This window comes from Azolla caroliniana, unplaced genomic scaffold (genome assembly GCF_043228905.1).
Source record: "Azolla caroliniana isolate FFs.n. ecotype wild unplaced genomic scaffold, voAzoCaro1.0.p SCAF_14, whole genome shotgun sequence".
Lineage (NCBI taxonomy): Eukaryota > Viridiplantae > Streptophyta > Polypodiopsida > Salviniales > Salviniaceae > Azolla > Azolla caroliniana.
In genome coordinates this window covers 7,723,178-7,747,115 of record NW_028230449.1, presented here as the reverse complement: position 1 = coordinate 7,747,115, position 23,938 = coordinate 7,723,178, and the positions used below count along the sequence as shown (strand labels likewise).

Genomic DNA, 23,938 nt, shown 5'->3' with positions numbered 1-23,938 from the left:
CCTGTACGGACTGAAGCAGGCTCCCCGGCAATGGTACCGGAAGTTCGACTCCTTCATGACCGACGAAGGGTACCTCAAAACGCAGTCCGACCACTGCGTGTTTGTGAAGAAGTTCGAAGGAGGAGACTTTCTAATACTCCTCCTGTACGTGGACGACATGTTGATCGTCGGACGGGACCAGGTCAAGATACGGATGCTGAAGAAGGCTCTTCACCGAACCTTCTCAATGAAGGACTTGGGTCCGGCGAGACAAATACTAGGGATGCACATCATCCGGGACCGGAGCAAGAAGCAGTTGTGGCTGTCACAGGAGAAGTACGTGACAAAGGTGCTTAAACGGTTCAACATGTCGGAAGCAAGGCCGGTCGGATCGACCCTCCCGGCAAACTGCAAGCTGTCCAACAAGCAAAGTCCCAAGACAAAGGCTGAAAAGGAGGATATGATGAAAGTGCCGTATGCCTCAGCCGTCGGGAGCTTGATGTACGCCATGGTGTGTACGAGACCGGACATAGGATATGCAGTCGGAGTGGTGAGCCGGTACATGAGCAATCCCGACAAAGAGCATTGGAACGCGGTCAAGTGGATACTCCGATACCTGAAGGGCACGGCAAACGTGTGCCTCCGATTCGGCTCCGGTAAGCCTGAACTCGACGGCTTTACCGATTCGGATATGTCGGCTGATGCAGATACCAGCCGGTCCACATCAGGGTATGTGATGACGTATGCAGGGGGAGCTGTTTCATGGCAGTCGAGGCTGCAGAAGACGGTTGCGTTATCAACCACGGAGGCGGAGTACATGGCGGCTGTTGAAGCCGGCAAGGAAATAATATGGATGAAGGACTTCATTAGAGAGCTCGGTATCCGGCAGGAGGAGTACCGACTCTACTGCGATAGTCAGAGTGCCATCCACCTTGCAAAGAACGCGGCCTACCATTCCCGGACGAAACACATCCAGCGTAGATACCACTGGATCCGGGAAAGGATAGAAGACAAGGAGTTCGTGCTGACGAAGATCCACACGGACGAGAACGGGTCGGATATGCTGACCAAGGTGCTCACACCCGACAAGCTGGAAGCTTGCCGGAAGAGGATCGGGTTGGAGAGACATCCCATGCCGAAGTGAAGGGGGAGTTTGTTGGGATTTCGGTCCCTCCGGATGGGATGTCCGGAGATGAATGACGGCAAGCCCGGAGGCCGTTACGGAACCGGGTGATGAAGAGTACCCGGCATGAAGCCGGATGAAGAGTACCCGGCTACGGATCCGGATGATGAAGACCCCGGTTATGGAGCCGGATGATGAAGACCCCGGTTACGGAGCCGGATGCTGAAGACCCCGGTTACGGAGCCGGATGACGTATGTACTCGGAGAGAGATCCGGTTGCGGGGACATATTTGTGAATAGGTTTGCCAAGGGCCCTTGAGGCTATATTTGTAAATAGCCCGAAAGTCATATGTGTATAAATATGACTTAGGGCAAACAGTTTGTTGTTGTTGCTCATGTTATGCAAAGTGAGGGAGCAGCCGAGAGAGAGTGAGAGAGAGAGAGAGGACGAAGAGGTAGTTGCCTCTGTGTATTACCGCCGCCTGTGGCGAAGACAGTGAGCTCAAGGTTGTTGCCTTGCAGCTTCACCAGTGTATATCCCTGTTCATAGTGATAGTTGGAGTTTGAGAACTCCCGTGGTTTTTCCCATTTAGGGTTTTCCACGTAAAATATCCAGTGTACCTTTCTCTCTATTGTTCTCGTGCACTTTGTATTTCCCGTTTTCTGTGAGTTGATCCTATTCCTCGGTTGTGGCCGAGCACTGTTTTGCTACAGTTGCGACAGTCTCCCGGATTTGCGAGGTATGAATGGACTAGTCGCACCGGGTGTGAATGTCGGATGGTCGGGAGCCGAGCCATTCGGTTGTGCCGAATCGGTGGATTTGGTGCGAGAGTTGTCGGTTACCCGTGAAACCGATCTCGTGTTGTGGATTGGGTCGTCATGAAGGGTTGGCACTTGGGAAAATATTACCCTTCGGACTTCAATAGGCCTTTCGGCCGTTTTATGCATAGTCGACTCATTGAACACGACGTCTGAACTTCGGACGATTTGTCTGTGCTCGGGGTCCCAGAGTCGGTATCCGATCTCGCCGTCGGGTCCATACCCAAGAAAAACACATTTCCTTAACCTTGGTTCGAGTTTCCGGCGGTCGTCTTTCGGTATGAGAGCATACGCCTCACAACCGAAGATCCTCAGTTTGTCATAATTCGGCTTACTGCCGGTCCATATTTCCTGAGGTATTTGAAGTCCTAGAGGTCTACTTGGGGACATATTTATTATGTGTACTACCGTAAGTAGAGCCTCCGCCCAGAAGCCATCCGATAGTCTGGAGTGTTGGAGCATGGATACTATGCGTTCTTGAATCATCCGATTCATGCGTTCAGCAATTCCGTTCTGGTCTAGACTATAGGGTGTCATATATTCACATCGAATGCCGCGTTCCCGGCAGAATTTAATGAATTCTTCAGATTTGAATTCTCCTCCATTGTCGGTTCGGAGACATTTTAGTTTTTGACCGGTCTGATTTTCGACCATTGCAAGCCATTCAGAGAAGATCGAGAACACCCGATCTTTGGTTCTGATGGGGTAAACCCACAAGCCCACACCTTCCGAGTCGAGTCGTCAATAAAACTGACGAAGTATGAAGCACCGCCGAGAGACTGATGTGGCATCGGGCCATAGACGTCCGAGTGGACCAAATCGAGGGGACTCGATTCTCTTGGTGCTGATGTCAGGTGTGATGTGGCTACCTGTTTGCCGTACTAGCAATGCTCGCAGAATTGGTGATCCGAGAAGGAGAGTTTGGGGATGTAACTGGCTCTGGATAGGTGTGTTATGTCGGCCTTGCTGAGGTGTCCAAGTCGTCCGTGCCATAACGATGACACGGGGATATCAACCAAAAATAAGTCACCCTCTTTGAGTGTGACATATAAGGGATACAAGGAATGTACCTTTGGTCCTCGAGCAAGCAGGAGGTTCCCTTTGTGGAGTGTCCACCCTCCTGATGAAAATCCGACACGGATGCTAGCTTCGTCAAGTTGTTCGACTGAGATCAAGGGTCTTGAAAGCTCAGGAACATGTCGGACGTTGTGTAGTACGAGTGTGGAGCCTCCCGGAAGATTGAACTCTACGGTGCCGATTCCGATTATAGCATAGTGCTGCGAGTTTCCGACTCAAACTAAGTCGGAGTGCCGGTCCGAGTATTGCCGAAACTGAGATCGATGAGGTGTCACATGATACGATGCGCCCGAGTCCAGGAGTCATGTGCTCGATTCCTCAGTCGTAATCAAAACTTCTTATTCGACTGGGTTCTCTATGGACAGTATGTTCGGGTCGGTTGTCAAAATTTCGGCTGAAGAGCCGACGTAGTTGACCTCCTCATGCTGGCTACTCTTCTAATCCGCTATCTGAGCTTTGTTGGTTTTTGCTTTGAGTGCCCGAAAATCGGCTTTGATGTGTCCCGGTTTCTTGCAGTAGTTGCAGATTCGGTTGTCACGGGACTTGCTCCGGCTTCGCTGATTGTTCGGCGGTCGGGAAGAACTTCTTCCCCGATTGTTCGATAGGTCGGTCGAACCTTGTACTACGTAAGCTTCATCTGCCGAGTCTTTGGCGAAAGACTTTCTCTGAGCTGCTTCAGTCAAGATTGCGCTCGTGACTTCGGAGTACTTAATGACAGCTATTGAAGCATTGCACACGGTTGTAACAAAAGTTTCCCATGAGGAGGGGAGACTACTCATGAGTATCATTGCTCTGAGTTCATCCTCGATTGTCGTCCCCTGAGACGAGATTTGGGAGCTTATTCTTTCGTACTCGTTAAGGTGTGCCTGAACCGAATCAGATTCTTTCATCCGCAAGTTGTAGAGGCACCGGATCAGATACATCTTCGTTGCGGCAACCTTCGTTTCATAAGTTTCCGACAGTGTTTTCCAAAGTTCAAATGTTGTCGTGCATGATTGCACTATGAAGTACACTGACTCCGACAAGTGCATCCAAATCGTGCCACTCGTTTGCCTTGTATGCTTCTAGAGGATTTTCATTCTCAATCGGGTCTATCTTACCCTTGATTATGAGATAGTCCTGCATTTGTTCCTTCTAGAAGTTGAAATTGGAACCATCGAACCTCCTTAGACTCATCTCCGATGAGCCGGATGTTGATGCCATCTGCTTCTGTTTCGGCTGGTAAGACTCGGTTCGAAGTTGACTACGAATCTTAGTGGGGTGCAGCCAGTCGGCTCACCCGATATCGTTCTAGTCGGTTTTGAACCCGAATCAGTTTGGTTTCGAATACTTGTTGTTGAACCTGCTCGGAGTGACTCCGGTAACTTGAGGGACAGAACCAGCTAGTCTTCCCAAATGTTGTCGAGTCGGAGTGAGCCCGGTTAGCTTCCGATTGTATGCCGAATACCGATTACACGAAACCGATTGTTTGGGCCGATTCTGCTTCGGATGACTACATCGATGAGAGGGATGGATCCAACTGATCCTCCCAAATGTCGATCAGCCGAGTGAAGCACGAAGTGGTTGTTGCCAGGAGACCAATCTGCAGCGTGTCCGGTGACCTATTCGGATGTTGTTTAACCGAATGAAGCACGATTGGGTCGGTTGTTGCTCAAGGAGCTCCCCTCAAGCAGTTACAATAACAGGAACAGAGTACAACTGACTGGCTTACTCCAATTTGTGATTTAACACAGTGAGATGCGAGCTTTATGTTTTTTTTCTCCCTTCTTTGTTCTTCAAAGAAAACGAAAACAGAATGTTGTGTTGTGCGATGAAGGCCGGCAGCGGGTTGAAGAACCTCCAACGCTCTGATACCAAATGTTGGGGACAAGGCCATCAATGCGGAAGTGCAAGCAACATTCGTGATGAAGAAGAACCTATGTATGCATGAGCAAGATAGACACAGAGGGTGAGAGAGAGAGAGGCACAAAGGAAACGTTATATTCCAAATAGCAACTATTATAAAATGACAACCAACCTTCACTAAAGGTTACAAAGTCACTTTATATAGTGACTATCCTAGGGCAACTGCCCTTTATGCTATTTACAGAAATAGCCCGAACTTGGGTTGTCCAAAGGGACAGTGTGAATACGGCCATTATACACTCGTATTCGACAGTTTTGGCGACATCAAGGTTGTTGAGGTGGGAAGGTAAACAAATTCTTAACCTTCAATTTAATCGATGGCTAGATTGGGTTTGGTAACAATTAAGGATGGTATGTTGGTGTCACAAAAGAAGATTAATGGTCTTTCAAACAATAAGATAAGCATTTCGTATTCCAAAAAATTATACCTTTATTTGGGATAAGTTGCAACAAATACTATCTTCGTATGAGCCGAATCCTAATTTAGATGGGCGATCTCAAGAGCTTGATTGGAGGTTTGTTGGAAATAAGAGTTTGACTATGATCTCAACAAATGTTGCTTATCACAATTTGATTGACAAACATAAGTGGTTGGAAGAAAGGGTTATAAAGATATGGGGTTTTCATAAGCCCATTACTTGGTGGCTTCATGTGATCAATGCAGGTTGGTGTTCTCGATTGATGCTACGAGCCAAGGTATTTATTTGGAGAGTTATGGTTGGAGCTTTACCATTGGCGGATGCATTTTAAAAAAGAAACATTATTAAAGGATCATGTTTCTTTTGTTCGGTGGAATTGGAACATAGTAGGCATTGATTTATTTCATGCCCGATGGCAATGATGGTTTGGAGGTGTATCAGTTTAGTGTGGATGTCTCTAACTGGAGTAAGCCTATCTTCCTTCAATTGGGTTTTTGCACATATGGAAAACAATGAACCAATGCCTCATTTTCAAATGATTTTTGAGTTCTTGAGGTATTGGGGGCTATGGTTCAATTGGAATATGCGGAATTCCTTCACTTTTGATTCGCAAGTTGGGGTGAGAAAATATTTTCTAAAGTTAAAAGGACTTCTTTTGTGGTAATTGGCAGTGGTAGAGAAGTCACGAATTGTGAACCATGAAGAAGAGAGAACTCTGCAAGGTCACATATCATCATATTTGCCATTTGAATTGGTGTGTAGGGTGGCATTGAGTTTGGAATCGTAGTAGTCTTTAGATCCCTAGATACAAGGGGTTCTATACTTTGTAGTAAGTTAAGTAAGTTAGTCATGGTGGTGTTTTTTTCTTTCGTAATGAAAGTCATTACATATTTTACGAGAGAGAGAGAGAGAGAGAGAGAGAGAGAGAGAGAGAAAGAAAGAAGAAAGAAAGATATATTAACGTCTTCTAAGGCCAAATTTGGCCCATGAGACAATTGGGTTACAACAAAAATGAGTGTTTATCCAATCATCAAAACTAAAATAAAAGAAAATAGCTTAAGCTAAGAAAGTTCTAGTAGTGTACAAAACTTTGCACTAAGCCTAATCTCATTTCCACCCAAGTCTCTCAAAAAGAAGTGGGAGGTCAAAAGTTTTTGGTGTGGGTGTGACCCATGGTCCCAATGCATAGAGTGCCCTAGCCATGGCTTCTAGGCGGTGTAGTTCACGTTCCCTTATTTTCTTTATTGCTTCTCCATCTAGTCGAGTTGCTTTGAAACCCAGCATCCAAAGGCGTTTGGTTCTTCTTTGATTTTCTGCTTCATCAAGGAAAAGCCCGAGTGATGCAAGTGTGTCGACATTCATTGTCTCCCCTTGCTCCTGAAAAACTTCATTTGTTACATGTTGGTAAACATTAGCAACATTATTATCAACATTTTGTAACTTATTCTCTCTGTGTTGTTTCAATTCTAAGATGTATCTACCTAATTTCTTTACATCTAGTGTATCTAATAGTTTAGGGAGGGTGGGAGAGGAACCAAGTATGTCTTGGTATTTTGCCCTTATCTCGGCATAGGTGGGGCATTTGCATGTAAAATGGTACTCATCCTCTATCTCTATGTGGCATAACCTACATATCCTTTCCTCCCTAGGGACTCCATTAGTACGTCCATTCTCAATCTCAAGTTGGTGAGATGATATTCTAAGTTGACCAATGGCAACCCTTAGTGCATGTGGTAAGAATACATCTAGATATTTTGGGCGCGTGATAAAACCTAACTCAGAGAAGTGCATAAAGTGTTCCTTATAGTACGACATTTTAGATGGGAGTGGCTCTAGTGGGGTGATCCATTTATACCGAGTATAAATTTGCCATATTTCTTGGCGTATTACTTTATTACGGTCCTCATGAGAGATTAAAGTGTTATCAGTCGTGTGGTTGTACGTAAGGGGGGGGGGGGGGGGAGGTTATTAATGTCTAGACCGTTGCCAAGAAGCCAACTCACCATCATGCCATACCATGAGCTAGTATAGCCGGACTCATACAATGCTCGAGAAGCCTTAAAGGCTTGGTGGGATATTCTATCAAGTGGTTGGTTATGTATCCTGTGGATAAAGACTACAAGTTGAAAAAGTGCTTCTACTAACACAGGGGGTAGAGTGAACTCAGCCATAAAAATGTCATGTGGGACCGACAATTTGATTCGGAGTTGGCGTGATAACATCATCACCAATGGTCTCTCTTATTGCGTCCACATGAAAGATGGTAGTCTTGGAGCCCAAACCGTTGATGCATACATGAGAGAGGGAGTCACTAATGAGTCAAAGAGCCACCCTTTAGTTCGTGGCTCTTGGAAGTATGCTTGGTGGCATTGTCTCTCGAGGAGTGAGAGGGATGCATGTCCTCTTGTAAGTCTATCCTTCGCTGCTTGTTTCATTGAAAATTTACCTAAGCGGGCACTGAAAGTGACTCCGAGATAGACATATGATCCAACCATCTGAACTAGGCTATGGGAGATAGTTAGGTGACACTTAGCTCTAACTTGGGCCGACGTGTGGAAGATAAAGACTTTAGTTTTCACTAGATTCACTACCAATCCTCGTTGTGTGCAAAAGTCATCTAAGGCATTAAGGTGCCTTTGTAGGTCGTGTTCGGATTCAAAGAGCCAAACTATGTCGTCTGCATAGAGCAAGATACGCACTTGCGTATCCCCAAGGACTACTCCATTTCCTCCCTTACGAGCAATAAAATCTGTGATCTCATCAATGTAGATCCCAAAAAGAGTCGGATATAAGGGGCAACCTTGTTTTACACCAATAGTGCTAGTGAAACTATCGGATATGCCGCCTGGGCATCGAACACACCCGGACACTTGTTCATATAGTGTGTAGATGGTCCAAACCATGTCATTTGGTATCCTCAAGCTCTTAAGCCTATCAAACAACCGCTCTCTAGGGACCGTGTCAAAGGCTTTGCGGAATTCCACAAAACAACAATATAGTTTCTTCTTACGAGCCTTAGTTTGGTCAATTAAGCATCTAAGTGTGAAGATATGATCAATAGTGGAGAAGGCTTGTCTAAAGCCAACCTGTTCAGGTGCACGAAGATTTAAGGTCTCCATATACTCGCTAAGCTCTGCCTCCATTACTGCACCATATAATTTAGCAAGGGTATGACCTATCATAATGGTCCTATAAGTATTTGGGTCCATGGGGTCTCCCCCTTTATGTATGGGGGCCACTGTGTTCATGGTCCATTGTGGTGGAAAACCCTATGTGAGGGTACGATTGAAGATTAGAGTTAGCAAGGGAGCTAGGCACTCTCTCGCATATATGATGTGTTCTGCTCGCAATCCTGTGTGGTTCATGGACTTCCTATGTTGTAATTTCTTTATGACCTTCGTGACCCTAGAGGTCGTGAAGAGTGTCCCCACAGTAGGTCGGGGTGTAGAAGGCATTGGAATGGGTGGTTGGTTTGGGATTTGGTAAAGTCTCTATGTATAAGTGTGCCAAGTTTCGGGATCTTCGATGGGTGTTTGTGGTCTTGGTTCCCGTAATCTCTTCCATGTAGTGGCACAATCGCTACTCATGAGCATATGGTAGAGCTCCCAATATTGGGATGCCTCCCATGCTCGTCTCTTACGACGTGTCATCTTGCGCATTTCTTTACGAGTTTGTACTGAGGTAATACTACCACTGAGTTGTGATATTGTAAGTTGTCTATGTAAGCACCTATAATCCTCATCATACCATCTATTTTGTAGCATAGATCCTACTTTACCTTGATTGGAGTGTTTCGTGTATGGGAAACTGCTAACTGCTGCAGAGTGAAGGATGTGTGTGAGTTTTGTACTAAGGCTCTCTAAAGGTAGGGAGGGATCAAGGGAGGAGAGATGGGCTTGAACATGTTGAGCATATATGTCAGAGAGCTCATTTTAGCTCGAAGTATAAGAAACTATGGTCCGCGCCAATAGGACATGGGGCCACTCGGAAGGAGTTAATCATGTGGGTAGCTTCAGGGCGTCTTATTAGATAATCGACTGTGCTTTCCCCTCCTCCATGTGGGAAACATGTGAGCTCTTCCGAACCTGGCCACTTGGCTAAACCATTATATATGACCATCTGGTGCCGACTGCTGAGTTTGAGCAAATGATGGCCAAAGCTCGTGGCGTCCGCACCTTGATCCTTTGATCTACGTGTGGTGTCTATGTTTAAAGGATCGACATTTACCATTTCTAGGTTTCTATTCATTTGAAATATTGTGCATTGTCGGGATTGGGTTCTCGCATTAAAGTCTCCTACAAGGAATACTTCTCCTTGGGAAGAATATTGGATTATGTCATCCGATAGAGGTTCATATGGGGAAGGCCCATGTGGCACTCCGTCATCAACTAATCTTGCCTCGCTAGCCAGATTATAACGAGAGCCTTTCGGGGGAAAGTAACAAACAAATGGCGAAAAACACTGCCTTGTCCTTGCTTGTGGAGACTTTCACCCACATAAAACGAGATTCTGGGTCTGTGCTCAGTATTTCTATCCTATTATGTAGCTCCCTCCGAAACAATATTGCGACACCTCCAGATCCCCTGGTAGTGCATCAACGTGAAGTTTGTCTAAAAGCCGACTCCCAACGAAATCCTTCGACTCGTGGGAGTCCCCTATTTGGGCTTTGGTGTGTTTCTACTAGGCAAACTATATCTGATTCCTTTAATATCCCCTCTAGGCGGCCGGGGTGTGCCCAGAGTGCGCCGTTACAATTCCATAAGGTCATCCTAAGTGTGTTTTCTGTCACATGGGCCACACGCCGTCAATTAGTAGTGCGATCATTTATGATCACTTGCCCATCTCGATAAAAGGCGCGATGCCCGTCTTTACGAGCTTGCATAACCTTTGGCATACAATTCTTGCGATGCTAAATTTGCATCTTGGTGAGGTCTTCATCGAGATAGATAGGGTCCCCACCCAATCCTCGAAGAGAGAGAGAGAGAGAGAGGAGAGGGGCACTACTGTAAAATTTTGTTGAGATAGATGTATACATATGTATGTATGTACAATGTCACATGTGCATGCATTGCTTTAGGATTTTGAAAACTCTGTCTCTCTCTTTTGCTTCTTCTTCTTCTTCTTCTTTGGTTTGGGATATGGCGACCGTAGTTTCCTCGTGGTCATGGCCGAAACCTGCATCTTCCTCTTCTCTTCTCCCTCGTCGACCGCATGCCTCACAGAGAACCTCTCATCCCATCCTCGCCTTCTCAACCTCCATCCCTCACAGTCACACCTGTGTTGTGGGCTTCCAAATCAATACATCGAGGAAACCTGGTTTCTCACATTCCGTTCATCATAATAAACGACACTTTCCATATCCCATCTCTGCACAGAAGCTTGAAGACACGGATACGTTTTCCGTAGCTGACGATCTGTCGAAGGTTCCTTCGTCACCTGGTATTTATGCTGTTTATGATAAGAACTCAGAGCTTCAGTTTATAGGTCTTACTCGAAGAATTTCATCTAGTCTTGCATCTCATGTTCAAGAAATACCCGAGCTTTGTTCGACTGTTAAGGTTAGAGATCTGCCTTAACACATATCCTTCTGGAAAAAAGCTTGCTAAATACCGTAGACCTTTTTCTTTATTTCCCTGAATGCCCCTGACTTTTTGGCGCAGTACCCTCGCCAATTCCTGAAAGAGAGTTGTGGAAGATGAATTAACAGTAAATTTTGCTATAAAAACCACATAGAGTTGAGAAAATGAGGATTAATCAACTGTATACTTTCGCCTTCAAGGTGAAGGAGAATGCAGAATATCACATAAACGTAGGGGCAATTGGGGAAATAAAGAGAAACTCAGTGGTATTTCTCGATTTTTTCTTCTTTCATTGTGTAGATAAAGTCCTAAACAATTGTTTAGGTGAAATTGTCGTTATTAAGAGTTTGTTTGGAAGAAATGGGAGGCTAAAGACTTCGTGTTCTGAGAGGATTAAAAGAGGAAAGAAATAAAAATGCATCGTTGCATCAACACAGTTTCTTTTATCAAATTTTTATTGAAAGTACTTGGAATGAATGGAAATCTGAAGCTTAGGATTTTGTGGGGATTCGAAGAGAAAAGTAGCAAGACCTACATCAAGCTGATTAAAGAAATTATTGATAATCCCAATGCATTTGCATTACAAGGATAGATGTTTTTATCTGTATTTATTTTATTTTGATTAGAAGAACTTGAAGAGTAAGGATTTTGCTTTTTGAAGAGGAATTAACAAGGAAGCAATGCATTGCAGTGATATATTGTAAATGTTCTATTTTTATGGTTTTTTTTATTATGTTGACTCTTAGAAATCAAACATTAAGAACTTTGTTTTGCAAGGAATGTATTGTATGGACATGATTTAATGTTTTATACAAACAATGCATTGCATCAGTATAGTTAACGTTTCGTCAAAGAAACACTGCATTGTATAGACATGTTAATGCTTTTTTTTATTCTTTTTTTATTGCCTTATTCACTATTTCATGAGTTCTTTACTATGGATGTATTTGGGGAAATGGATGGTTTAAAGCCTTAGTGTTCGGTGAGAATGTAAGGAGAAAAGAATCACTGCATTGCATTGGGGTAGTTAATATTAATTCAAAGAAGCCACACATTGCATCAGTTTTTTTGAAGGACCAATATATTATATCAAAATGATTAATGCTTTATTTTATCATGTTTCTATTATGTTTAATAATTCATAATTAAGATTGTCATTGAAATAAAGGCAAAGCTTAAGCCTTATTATTTCTTTCGTTTACTGTTGATGGCACAAAACCAAGTTTGACAAGTTTCATGGCCAGCATATACTTTGTTTACTTGGGCATCCTTTTAATGCTTGTTGATTCCAGTTTTAGCCAGTCTTAGGTCTAGTATGTCATACATATTTTAATATTGATTGTGGAGGGAAACTTTACAAAGTCAGTACACTCAAATCGAGACTTCCTTAGGCTGAGAAAGCGAATTTTCAATCAAATGTGTGTTTTTTGAGTATTGATAGCATAGCAAATTCAGCACACCCAAATAAACGATCTATCAACCTGAAAAAGTGGATTTGCTATCATTTATGTGCTTTTCCTAGATGTAGTGAAGATCCTTCAAAAGGATACCCTACAATTCATTTGGTTTTTTTCTAAAGCAAAGTTGTTTCCCTCTTACAAATTGTCAGATTCTCGAAATTTATAAAAAGGAAGAACTTTTCTTTTCAGTAGAAGCCTTGTTAATGTGCCTTTTAATTCGTTGCAGTTTTATGTCATCAATGCACCTGAGAGAGCAACATTGATAGATGCATGGAAGCAATGGATGGAAGAACACATTGCATTGACTGGGAAAGTTCCACCAGGTAATGAGAAAGGAGTGACAACATGGACAGAGCGAAAGGGAAAACCAAGCAAACAAGACCTTCGGTTAACCCCAGGGCCCAATGTGAAGCTGAATATTAGCCTTCCACAATTAATAGAAAAGGTTGTGAAAGATAATAAAGTTGTTGCTTTTATCAAAGGTTCTCGAACATCTCCTCAATGTGGATTCTCTCATCGAGTTCTAACTATATTGAATGAACATGGTATAGATTATGAGTCTGTGAATGTTTTAGATGAGGATCATAATAGTGGATTGAGAGAAGCTATAAAAGTGTATAGCCAATGGCCTACTATACCACAAGTATTTGCTTATGGTGAGTTTGTTGGGGGTGCGGATATACTAGAAGAGCTGGCTACGGATGGAAAGATCAAGGAGGTTTTTCAACAATCTACATAGTCCCAGGCATTCATATTCATCATCATCTTCTGTAATGTCAGAAATTGTAACCAAAGTTTATCACGTTTGAGAATGGTTGTCCAAGTCTTTTCTCATAAAAAATAAATGATGTTTGCCATGGAGACTTTTGCATCTAATTGTTGGTACTTGGTTTTTACACTCATTTCTATTTTGAATGTGATTAATTTTCAGTCTAGGTATGCTTGCTTGTTTGTCTCATTTAAAACTTTACAATAGAGTTGTGGTTTTTTCACCTTGAGGTGGTAATCTTGCAAGAGAATTCTTATAATGTATAGATCGTTCTCAACTATTGGGATTCATTTTGAGTAAATGTGATCAAAATAAGTTCTCAGATGTCTTAAGTGTGTTTGATCTCTAAGGTTGGGCATCATATTGGGTAAATATGATCAATGTGTTAAATGTATTCGACTGGATACTCCTAAAGAGTTAAGTGAGGAACTACAAAGTTGACCCAATTAAGAGTGATTATTCATTCTATTGTGCTTTCACTTCACATCTTCTGGTTACATATTTAGTCATAATGTTGGGCCAAACTAGCTATTTCAGATGGACATTTTTCAATCAGTATGTATTGGTGAGGAATCAGGATATGTTTCCTTGTCCTTGTTTCAGACAGATCATCAAAACTAGGATATATATATATATATATATAATCAAAATATTGTTGTTAGCATTGACACATTTTTTTATGTGCGTGTGAAGCTTTCATGCCCAACGCTCCCCAAAGCACGTTACCCTGCAGCAACCCTATTATCTGATGCATTTGGGAATCCATTTGATCTTTCATTATTTTGTTTTACTCCCTTCTCCGCCTTGCTAATATTCTCCCACCTGAACAAACCACAACAACTAAATCCACTCGAAAACTAGGGCCTTCATGACAAGAATTGCATGGATGGGTAGGCTAGTGTTTGATGCCGACCTTTATTCTTGTGGTAAATGCTGATAGTATTGATCAAACTCTAATAAGGGTTGTATTATTATATTAATGGGTCATTGCTAGTATTTATTCTTCATGAGTATGTAGTATTTCATCATGGGAATTTGCCCTTATCCTTTGTGCATTCCTAGACACTACTTCTTCTCGTAACTAATTTACTAAATAATATTTTTATGTTTATTATTAATGTGCTCCTCACATTCTCCCTCCTTTTTTACTCAGAGAAAAGAAGAAGAAAGAAAATTGATAAAATGATGGCTCTATCTATACATTGTTGGATTTGAGTTTGGAAAGGGAGGGAGCTGACTCATTTGATTTGAATGGGGTGTGAAATCAAGCTTAATTTCGTTTTCTGCGCCTTATCTTTTATTAAGGAGCTCCTTTGAAGTAGTGTTAGTAGGAGTTGGCATCCACATGCTTCATGATGAGCTAGTAGCCATTAACAATGTTTGGATGAGAAGGATACATAATTTTGGGTGTCTAGCGTTGAGTTAGAAAGTTGATTGAATATTGTATTGGAGCAAACTTTAGACAGTTGCAGTCAATCAGTCATTGAGGCTTGGCTTCATTCGCATTGCCTTCAGTGTAGTTGGATATATATAATACACTCTACTTCATCACCTACGACCTTGGGCACCAATCTTCGATTTCCACGATATATTGACAGCACCACCTACAGCACCACCTACTAGTTGAGAGAGTGAGAGTGAGCATGAGAGTATGAGAGAGAGTATCATTATATCCTCCTAATTGGAGATGACATAGGCTAGCATCGCTATTATTATTCTTGTTATGACATATTCATATATGCTTAGTTATGTCATTTATTTCACCTCGCTTACATTTGCTATGATTTAAACATCTAATTGAAGTCTTGAGTTTCACTTCACTCATATGTGAATGGTATGCTCTTAATACAAAGACTGAATGATGAACTATCCACGGCCTTGAAGCCTTAAATGAGAGATAAGGAAGAACCGAAGAAGCTTTTAGTAATTGGTTTTGTTAGATGTGAGTTTCGTTTCAAGTTCCATTATGATTTCAATAGTTCCAAATTTGTTTGTTGCATTCAAATTGGACTATAATTGCATTGTGCACAATAAGGATCTTACAAAACCTCAAACATGAAGTTAAGATTTTTGTATCTAATCAGTCACAATTTTGCATTCAAACTTGGACTATAATTGCATTGTGCACAATAAGGATCTTACTTTGAGGAAGGACCAGAACAACCCCGATTTTTGTATCTAATCAGTCACAATTTGTTGGGAAACACAAGACACCCAATGGATTTTTTAAACTAAGCAATTTAATCGTCTTAGGTGCATCTGGAAAAGAAGGGTCACATTCTAGAGCAATGCCACAAGCTCTAACAAACACATTAAGAGCAAAAGGCCATATCTTCGGATCTTATTCCAATCTTGGATTCTTGAGGTTAACACTGAACATGTAACTTTCTCACCACATTGAAACTAAATTATTTGTTTCCGTTTTCACATATTTATCAATTGATATTTGATATAATTATTGTTTGACTTTGGTAGCCCTTTATTCAATATATTACAAGTCATTTGTTAAAAAATATTTTTTGTACATCTTCTCTCAAACATTCTAGTTCTCTCGAACCAAAGTGAAAGAATGTTGGTACTCTTGTAAGAGTCGAGTTTTGAGATGTTGACCATTATCATGATCTCATACATAGTGTTGCACCTATTTCTATTCCTTTGTATTGATTGACTCAGGTGGAGTTGGGTGATAGTTCTAAACAACTACCCCCAACTCCACGTAATGTTAACCATTTATCTTGATCTCATACATCATGTTGTACATATGTATTTCTATTCCTTCGTATTGACTTAGTCAATCCAAAGAAAATGAGATGGATCCGCAAGTTAAGGATTACTTAAGAAGGGGACACATTGGTTAAGAGTATGACACCCTGGGGGGTGTGCCACTTCTATTAGACGATGAACGAGGGTCGGAAGGAGACCGACTCCTATCGGACAACCGGTTCTGGCAAGATGAGTGTCCGTGACATCTGGTATGAGGACGGACGAAGGCTAGAAGATTAGATTACCCAGGGGACAGATATGATCGGGATTATTGTCCATATTGCGATCGGGACAGACGAGTAAGACGCAGATAGATATTCTGACCAGGAAAAGGTTACAGCAAAATTAGCGCCGTAATTATGTTATGACCCCCGAACTTGGCAACCACAATCGGCGGAAGGACGTCCTCCGTAACCCACAACAGGATTTTACCGAGGAGTCCCGGAGGCCAGAAAAGTATTGATTGTAGGATGACACGGCCTTTCAACCAGAACCAACCAAGGAGAGCCAAAGAACCGGCAAGGAGAGCGAAACGCGATTGTATTGCTATTTTTTCCAGCAAGAAGGACATACATTACAGTAGGCAATGTCTCTAGTCAGAGCAATTTAAGTAAACATATTATTAACTGCAGAGGTGGCCGGTGTGCAGTAGGTGGGTCACCACCACACAATCTAAAGGAAAAATAAAATCACGGAATGTGAGGCTAATAAGGATCCGAAGCGGTAACGAAGACAAGCCAATTGTGGGTGCAGAAATCAAATCAACGAAACACAAAGCAAGTATTAACGGCTGAAAAAACCACATCGGCGGAAGAATCAGAGACCGAGGATCTGGCATGGCTAGAACTCGCAAATTTGTCAAATTACAATACCCCTAGCCGGGCTCTTAAAGTTGGTACCCTCATTCACTGACGCAATTATGGCTACGCAGAAGAAGGAAACGCTACTCGCAGCCCTAGTACAATTTATCAACCCAAGTGAGGGATCCACAGTGATAGTGATGGACGAACATAATTGGACAGTGACTCTAATCATCAAGGGAAAAAAAGTCCCGTGAACAATCATTGATGGTGGATCCGGTGTCAACGTAATGAGCTCGGCTAGCGTACCTATCACAACTCGGGTATTCAGGAAAGGAAACCATACCATGCGGATACGAGTTCAGTCCGAACAGCAGCGGGACTGATCAGAAATTTGGAGATCGTGATGGGTGCCCATTCCTTCCAGATATCGGGTGTAGTACTGCAGTTGACAACACCAGGCGCATACCCATTGTTGTTAGGACGTCTGTGGTTGCAAACAACCCATATAAAAGAACATCATTAGCTTTCGCCGTGGAAAGACAAAGGTACAGATACCGACACAGGAACACGCAACCACCAATAAGTAGCTGGCACCGTTATACATATGCCAAAGACATTAATATGCTCGACAGGTTAGAAGAGGATGAAGTGGACCGATATCTAGTTGTCAACCCAAGAATTGTATCATTGTTTGAAATAGATGTAGCAGAAGCAGTAATACCGTGTATAACCGAAAAACAGGAAGACGTTGCTGGGACCGGACCGGGAGCTCCAACAGGCCTAGGAGGCACTGTAGAAGGAACTAGCACTGTGCCAACGAGTGAAGCCATCAACACTAGAGGAAGTGAATTTAGGCACGACCGAAGAACCGCGGCTGGTAAGCATTGCCAAAGAGATGCAACCTTGCCAAAGAGATGCAACCAACGGACAAAATGGTGCCGGTGAAATTGTTGAAGGAGTAAAAGTATGTGTTCGCATGGTCGTATGAAGACAAGAAGGTTAACCTGAAATTTTATTCACTAGATACACTTGACTAAAGATGCAAAACCGATGGCACAAAGACGATACCGGATGAACCCAAAACTATGCCGCCAAGGTCAAGGAAGAAATCGACAAATTGCTACGGATCGGATTTATCAAGCCGGTGAAATAGGCAACATGGTTAAGCCCAATCGTGGCGGTTCCCAAGAAGAATGGGAAGATTAGGGTCTACGCGGATTACCAACGGTGACAGACGCATTTCCGTTACCATTTATGAATGGGGTGTTAGTTGTGGTAGTTGGAAAGGAAGTATATAGTTTTCTAGACAGATTCAACTGCTATAACCAGATCTGGTTGCACCGAGATGATCAAGAGAAAACGACGTTTGTTACCGAATGGGGGGGGGGGGGGTTCGTCACAGTAGTTATGATGTTTGGGCTCAAGATGGCTCTAACGACGTTCCAACGAATCATTATGGAAATCTTCAGTGGCTACATCCTTGCATTCATGCAAGTATTCTTCGACGATTTTGCGGTATACATCTGGAAAAGCAAACACATAGGGAATCTCCGGATGTGCCTTGAAAAATGTCGGAAGGCTCGAATAAGCTAGAATCCAGTGAAATGCACTTTTTGAGTGACAAGCAACATATTATTGGGACACATAATAAGGAAGGAAGGAATTGTGGTAGACCCAAATAAGGTTAAAGCAATCCTAGCCGCATTAACCCAAACAAATGCTAAAGCATTAAGCTGATTTTTGGGGCAGATCTAGTGGCATGGCCGGATGTTTCGATATCTTGTGGATTTTGCAACATACTTGCATATTGCGATACATAGAATACCATTCCGGTGGACAGATGTCGAGGACAAAGCATACAAGGCGCTGAAGGTGATGTTATCTCATGCCCTGGTAGTGCAACCTATGGATTGGACCAAGGACTTCCACATTTTCATCGATGTAGCAGATGTAGCAATCGGAAGAGCTTTAATGTAACTCATAGAACCGAAATGGTACCAATGTACTACTCTAGCCGAAAGGTATCTCAAGCGAAGCAAAATTACTCAACGACGGAAAGGGAAGCCCTTGGCATGATCTACAGTGTTACCTGGTGGGACAAGTGTGACAAGTGTGAAATGTTTCAAACGGACCGAGCATTAAGAGCCGAACAAAGGAAGCCGAATATCAAGGAAGGAACAAGTGGAAAGCGCTGAGTAGAAGGGAGCTATATATATCGGGATTAGCGAACACAGAAGGGAGGAGATCTAGAGGACTATGATAGGGATAGATTGATAAAGAGTGACTGAGTATTTACCAAATATACTCGGTACTTCTATTTGTACTTGTCTGCTACACTTAATCAAATATATATATTATGGGTGACTTCTGTGTTCTGTTTCATCTCTGTTTTTGTTATACATATAGATCTATATATAACATTCAGTCTGTGTAAAGGACGTATATAAGGATCGGTTGTAGACAATTCCAGAGTGTATCATTCTTGCTTCCTGATTGTGATCGTACCCAAAGTGGGATAGTCTGAATAACAAATAGGCCCCCCAGGAAGTCACATTCCTCGTACGACCTGGTTAATGATCTCGGTAGGACGTCGTGATCTCGATTGTCCTTCACACCACAATACCTTGAACCGATTACTCAGGAGGAGTAATCAAAGGTGTTCTCTAGGAGGGTGCAACACAATTTAGCATGCTTGGTTCACGTCGTGAGTCCAAGATGAACACGTGTAGGAGAAAGATCTAATCGCCGTGGCACGTCCCAAAGGAATACTCACTCGGACAACATCCTGATGTGCCGAACAAGAAGAGAGAATCACCAACTCCGCTCTCACAGAGCAATCACTACCTTTGGAATTGGACACCCAATCAACTACAGTTTCTGATCCTGCCTCGACTAACAACAACACCTCTGAGGTTGACCAACCCGACGATAACCTCTTTTTGGTGGTACGGGAGGATCTCAACATCGACACAATGCCCTACCCCTACCCTAGTGACAATGAGGGAACCAACACGGAAGCACATGTTCGCACTTTCCTCACCACTTGATAAGCTAAACATGTGGCCAAATGTTTGGCAAGCAACGAACTCCCCTTTTCCAGATCACAAGACCTTGAGTCGAATTGCCAAAGTACCGGAGATTCGACATTGTGTTATCCTAAGCCGATAACACTTTTGGCACGCCTGGTCCATCTGTGAGCACATAGAAGAACATCGGGGAATGGATGTCGTCTAGCCTAAGAGGCGGCAAAGAGACAGCACGACGAGGTAAACCTAACAATTGGGAACGGTTCGGTTCGGTTCAAACCGAACCGCGAAATCGCAGTTTAACGCCTTAACGGTTTGGTTTGATTTGGTTCAGGTTTAATTTTTTATTAATGGTTCGGGTCTCGGTTCCGTTTCAACAGTCAAAAACTACGGTTTAAATGGTTAAACAGTATTTTATTTTTATTTTTTATTTTTTAAAAAATTTAAAAAATTTAAAAAATTGTTTTAAAACAGTCTTTTCATTTTTAGACCTTATTTTAGGAACATCTTAAAAATTCTAAAAATTTTAAAAAATGAAATATTATAAATTTTAAAAAATTAAAAATTAAAAATTAATTATTTGTCCTATGTTGAAAACCGAAACCGAACCACGAAACTGCGCTTTTTACGGTTTGAAAAATGTTTAACGGTTTGGTTTAACGGTTTAGGCTTAATTTTTTTTTAACGGTTCGGTTTGGACCCTCTCGAACCGAACCGAACCGAACCGAACCGTTGATGATTGTTAGGTAAACCTCAGACTCATGCAGAATCCCGATGTGCGACAAAGGTCGCTTGTTAGCTGATCAGCTACAAGGTCGGGAAGTCGGAATCAGACAAGTTTGAAAGGGTCGAGTCGGCGATGTTCAAAAGTATAGAAGAGTCGGAGTTGGATCAACGTAGTAGATTGATGAGTTACCAGTATTCATTTTGCGAAGTAGTAAAAATATATATTGGAATTAGTTAGACAGTTTTGTAATAGTTCTTGCTGAATATCGACATATGTAATCTTGGAAAGAGACTCTCGGTTTTACCTATAAAAGAGGGACCGAAAATATTGTAAAGCTATCATTCTATTTTGGTATTAATATAAGTTATTAGTTAGAGTAATTCTGTGTCGACAGTATCTCTGTGCATTGTTATTCTCAGTGTCGATTGATAGTTTGCTATGCTTAATAAGTAATTATATTAAGACCAATTAGTCAATCAAGGTTACTCAGAGAATCAATCTTATTTACCGACTAGTACACCTTTACATCCTTCTACCACAATCACCTTGGTATAACGTTCGATTTGGAACATTGGACCTATTGTGTCGGCTACGTACAGTAATCGAGTATCGTCTGAACAACACAATAATTTTGGCACGCCCACTTACATCTGCAATAGGCAGAGAACAAGGTGGAATGGATGTTGTCTAGTCTGAAAACACCTGTCGGCCGGACACGTCCTCACACACGAGCAGAGACTCAACGTGTAGTAGAAGGTAATGTTCAGACAATTTCGAACAAGCTGATCAGGAGTGGAGTAGAATTCCGCATTTAATTGATAATTGTTCAGATGAGGAGCAGTTTGAGCAAGGTTCTTTTTTTGACATTTGTGGAGACGACAATATGTCGTACCCCTACTCGAAATACAGAGATGGTGTTAATGCGGAAGCGCATATAAGAGATTTTCTGACCACATGGGAAATGAACCATGTAGCGCATATAAGAGAACAAGGTGGAATGGATGTTGTCTGGTCCGAAAACACCTGTTGGCCAGACACGTTGTCGCGTTACTACGCGCGTGCGTGGAGAAACGAGGCGGGACCATCGGGGTCTTGAACCGAAGAGCAGGTGATAGAAGGGGGAAGAGAAAGAGAGAGACGCCCGGTTGCGTATGAGCAAAGGAACACAGGGGCACGGCCCGTCGACGCAGAAGACACGAACGAACACAGAAACAGAGAGACACGAATGTATATATATTAACGAATAACAAAATAAACAACAGAGCACGCGGGCGGTTACAACTGAACAGGCCGGCGAACAGATGCCGATGCTTGTTCGTCTGCGCACGAAAGGGGCTAGGATGGAGGTGCTGCCGGAAGCACACGGGCGTTCCTCGAAGCAGCGCGAGCCTCCCGAAAACCTGCAGAGAAGATCGATGGAGAACGAACAGAGGAGAAGCATTCGGTTACGGTCCGACAGCAGTTCGTCCTCCTTAATGCACAATCCTTTCTCCCCCGCGTCTCCCTCTCTTTTATAGCTTCCGGAAGGGAGCCGTCTCCCTCATTTACTTCCTACCTACCGAATCTAACTACCCCCGGATATGCCTATGTACCTAATTCCCTATTATATACATTAAAGGGCGCGCACGCGTGAAGAGCCGGTTCACGCGCGCTATGTACTGATTGCGCTAGGGGACGGTTTTCTTCACGATATCTGCCCCCACCTAACCGCGCATCCACCGGTATGCGCCAAAATTGTGCTTTGGTTGGAGAAAACCGGTCCGAGTTCTGGTTCTTCGTCCATCGGTTCATCCTCCGTTTCGGACTGTTCGTCGTCGCTGTCCAGGACTCTTAGATCCGGTTCGCCGTCGTGGCGCTTCTTGAACGCTTTGATCCGCTTCCCTGCTACCGGTATCGCCATCCTCGTACTGTCGAGCTCCGCCAGGTGATACGTCCCATTGTCATTGGCGCTCGTTACCACGTAAGGCCTGAACCACCGCTTCGCAAACTTCCGTGTTGCTCGGTGCTGGTTGTCGAGGTTGCTGTCGTAGACTAGCACCCAGTTGCCTTCCTCGATTTTCTTTGGTCGGAGCCGGTGCGTTCGGTCGAACCGGGCTTTGTTCTTCATCCTCGCCGTCCGAAGTCTCTTCGCCGCTCATTCCACGTCCTCTGGCCTCCGCTCGAGCTGCCGTATACGCGCCGCTATCAGTTCTTCCCGGCTCATCTCGTCTCTCCAGTCCACTGTCGCCCAAGAGGAGATCGTCCGTTCCATTGGCATGATCGGCTTTTGTTCGAACATGAGCTCTGACGGCATGAACTCGGTTACCGAAGTGTGTGTTGTCCTGTCCGCCCACAAGGCATAAGGTAACAGTCGTGGCCAGTTCCCGACCTGGCCTTCGCATGCCCGGACTAACGCTTTGACGATCGGTCCGTGTCCGTGCTCCACCTTCCCGTTCGCCTCCGGATTTATGCTGTGGTGAGCGAGAGCTTGACCCCTAACCGGTCGAACAGCTCCTCGGCCTCTTCGGTGTCCAACTCCCCGCGGTCAGCCACGATCTTCCCGATGCACCCGTACCGGCATATTACGTCCTCGATCAAGAACCGACACACGGCCGCGGTCGTTTTGTTCTGTAGGGCTCGGCCTTCCACCTGGTTCGTCAGGTCCTCCCGGGCCAGCACCAGATATCGCATCTGCCCTATGCCCATCGGCATCGTCACCAAATCTACCATCCATTTGAAGTGGATGGCCGGAGGGTATGTAGGGTGAAGCTCGTCCCGATGTCGGACTATGGAGTGTATCTGATAGCTCTCACAAGTCGTCACGAACCGATGCACGTCCCGGTACAGTCCCGACCACCAGTACTTCCCCTTTAGCTTCTCGAATGTGGCCCACGTTCCACGGTGTCCAGCCTAGGGGCTGTCGTGGTAGGCCTTCAATAACTCCTCCTGTTCCTCCTTCATCGCCACTACTCGGAGCGGGATGCCGTTTCTCTTCTTCGGGTGCTTCCACAAGTATCCGTCCCGGAGAAAGAATTGGTACGCTTTCTTCCGGATCCGGTTGGCCTTGTCCTTTGTCCATGACGCGTCCGGCGTCATCGTCCTTAAGAATCCTCCAATCTGCAGCCACTCCCCATCGTACTTGCTCTCGTTAAAATCGTTAAGCGCCGGAGTGCTCCCCCCCTCGGTTGTTACGTAAGCCGCCTCGAAGAAGTCCACGCCGACTTCCTCGTCCTCCGAAACCATGCCGCCCTCATCGTCGAATCGCGCCCTCGAAAGCATGTCGGCCATGGCATTGTCTTTCCCGGAAATGTGTCGTATTTCCGGATCCAGGGACTTGATGTACGCTATCCACCTGAGCATTGCCAGGTCCGGGGTTGCGCATCCGGAAACCATGCCGAGAATCGGCAGGCAGTCCGTCTCGATAATCACCTCTGTCCCGATCAGATAGTCTTTATCGGCCTTTACCGCAGAAACGATACCCCAGAGTTCGCGTTTAACCTGAGCGTATCC

At 43.8% G+C, this 23,938-nt stretch overlaps 1 protein-coding gene across 1 annotated transcript; it reads left to right on the top strand.

Moving 5' to 3' along the window:
- Nucleotides 1–10,434: 10,434 nt before the first annotated feature.
- On the top strand, nt 10,435–13,296 carry CXIP2 (CAX-interacting protein 2). The gene is made up of 2 exons (XM_087330509.1): nt 10,435–10,880; nt 12,588–13,296. Exons 1-2 carry the CDS (start codon nt 10,461–10,463, stop codon nt 13,098–13,100), a joined length of 933 nt encoding a protein of 310 aa, XP_087186635.1. The 5' UTR covers nt 10,435–10,460; the 3' UTR covers nt 13,101–13,296.
- Nucleotides 13,297–23,938: the final 10,642 nt, after the last annotated feature.

Coding starts and splice junctions, on each gene's coding strand:
- CXIP2 (XM_087330509.1), top strand. CDS start 10,461: ATGGCGACCGTAGTTTCCTCGTGGTCATGGCCGAAACCTGCATCTTCC. Junction 10,881..12,587: donor AGCTTTGTTCGACTGTTAAG/GTTAGAGATCTG, acceptor AATTCGTTGCAG/TTTTATGTCATCAATGCACC.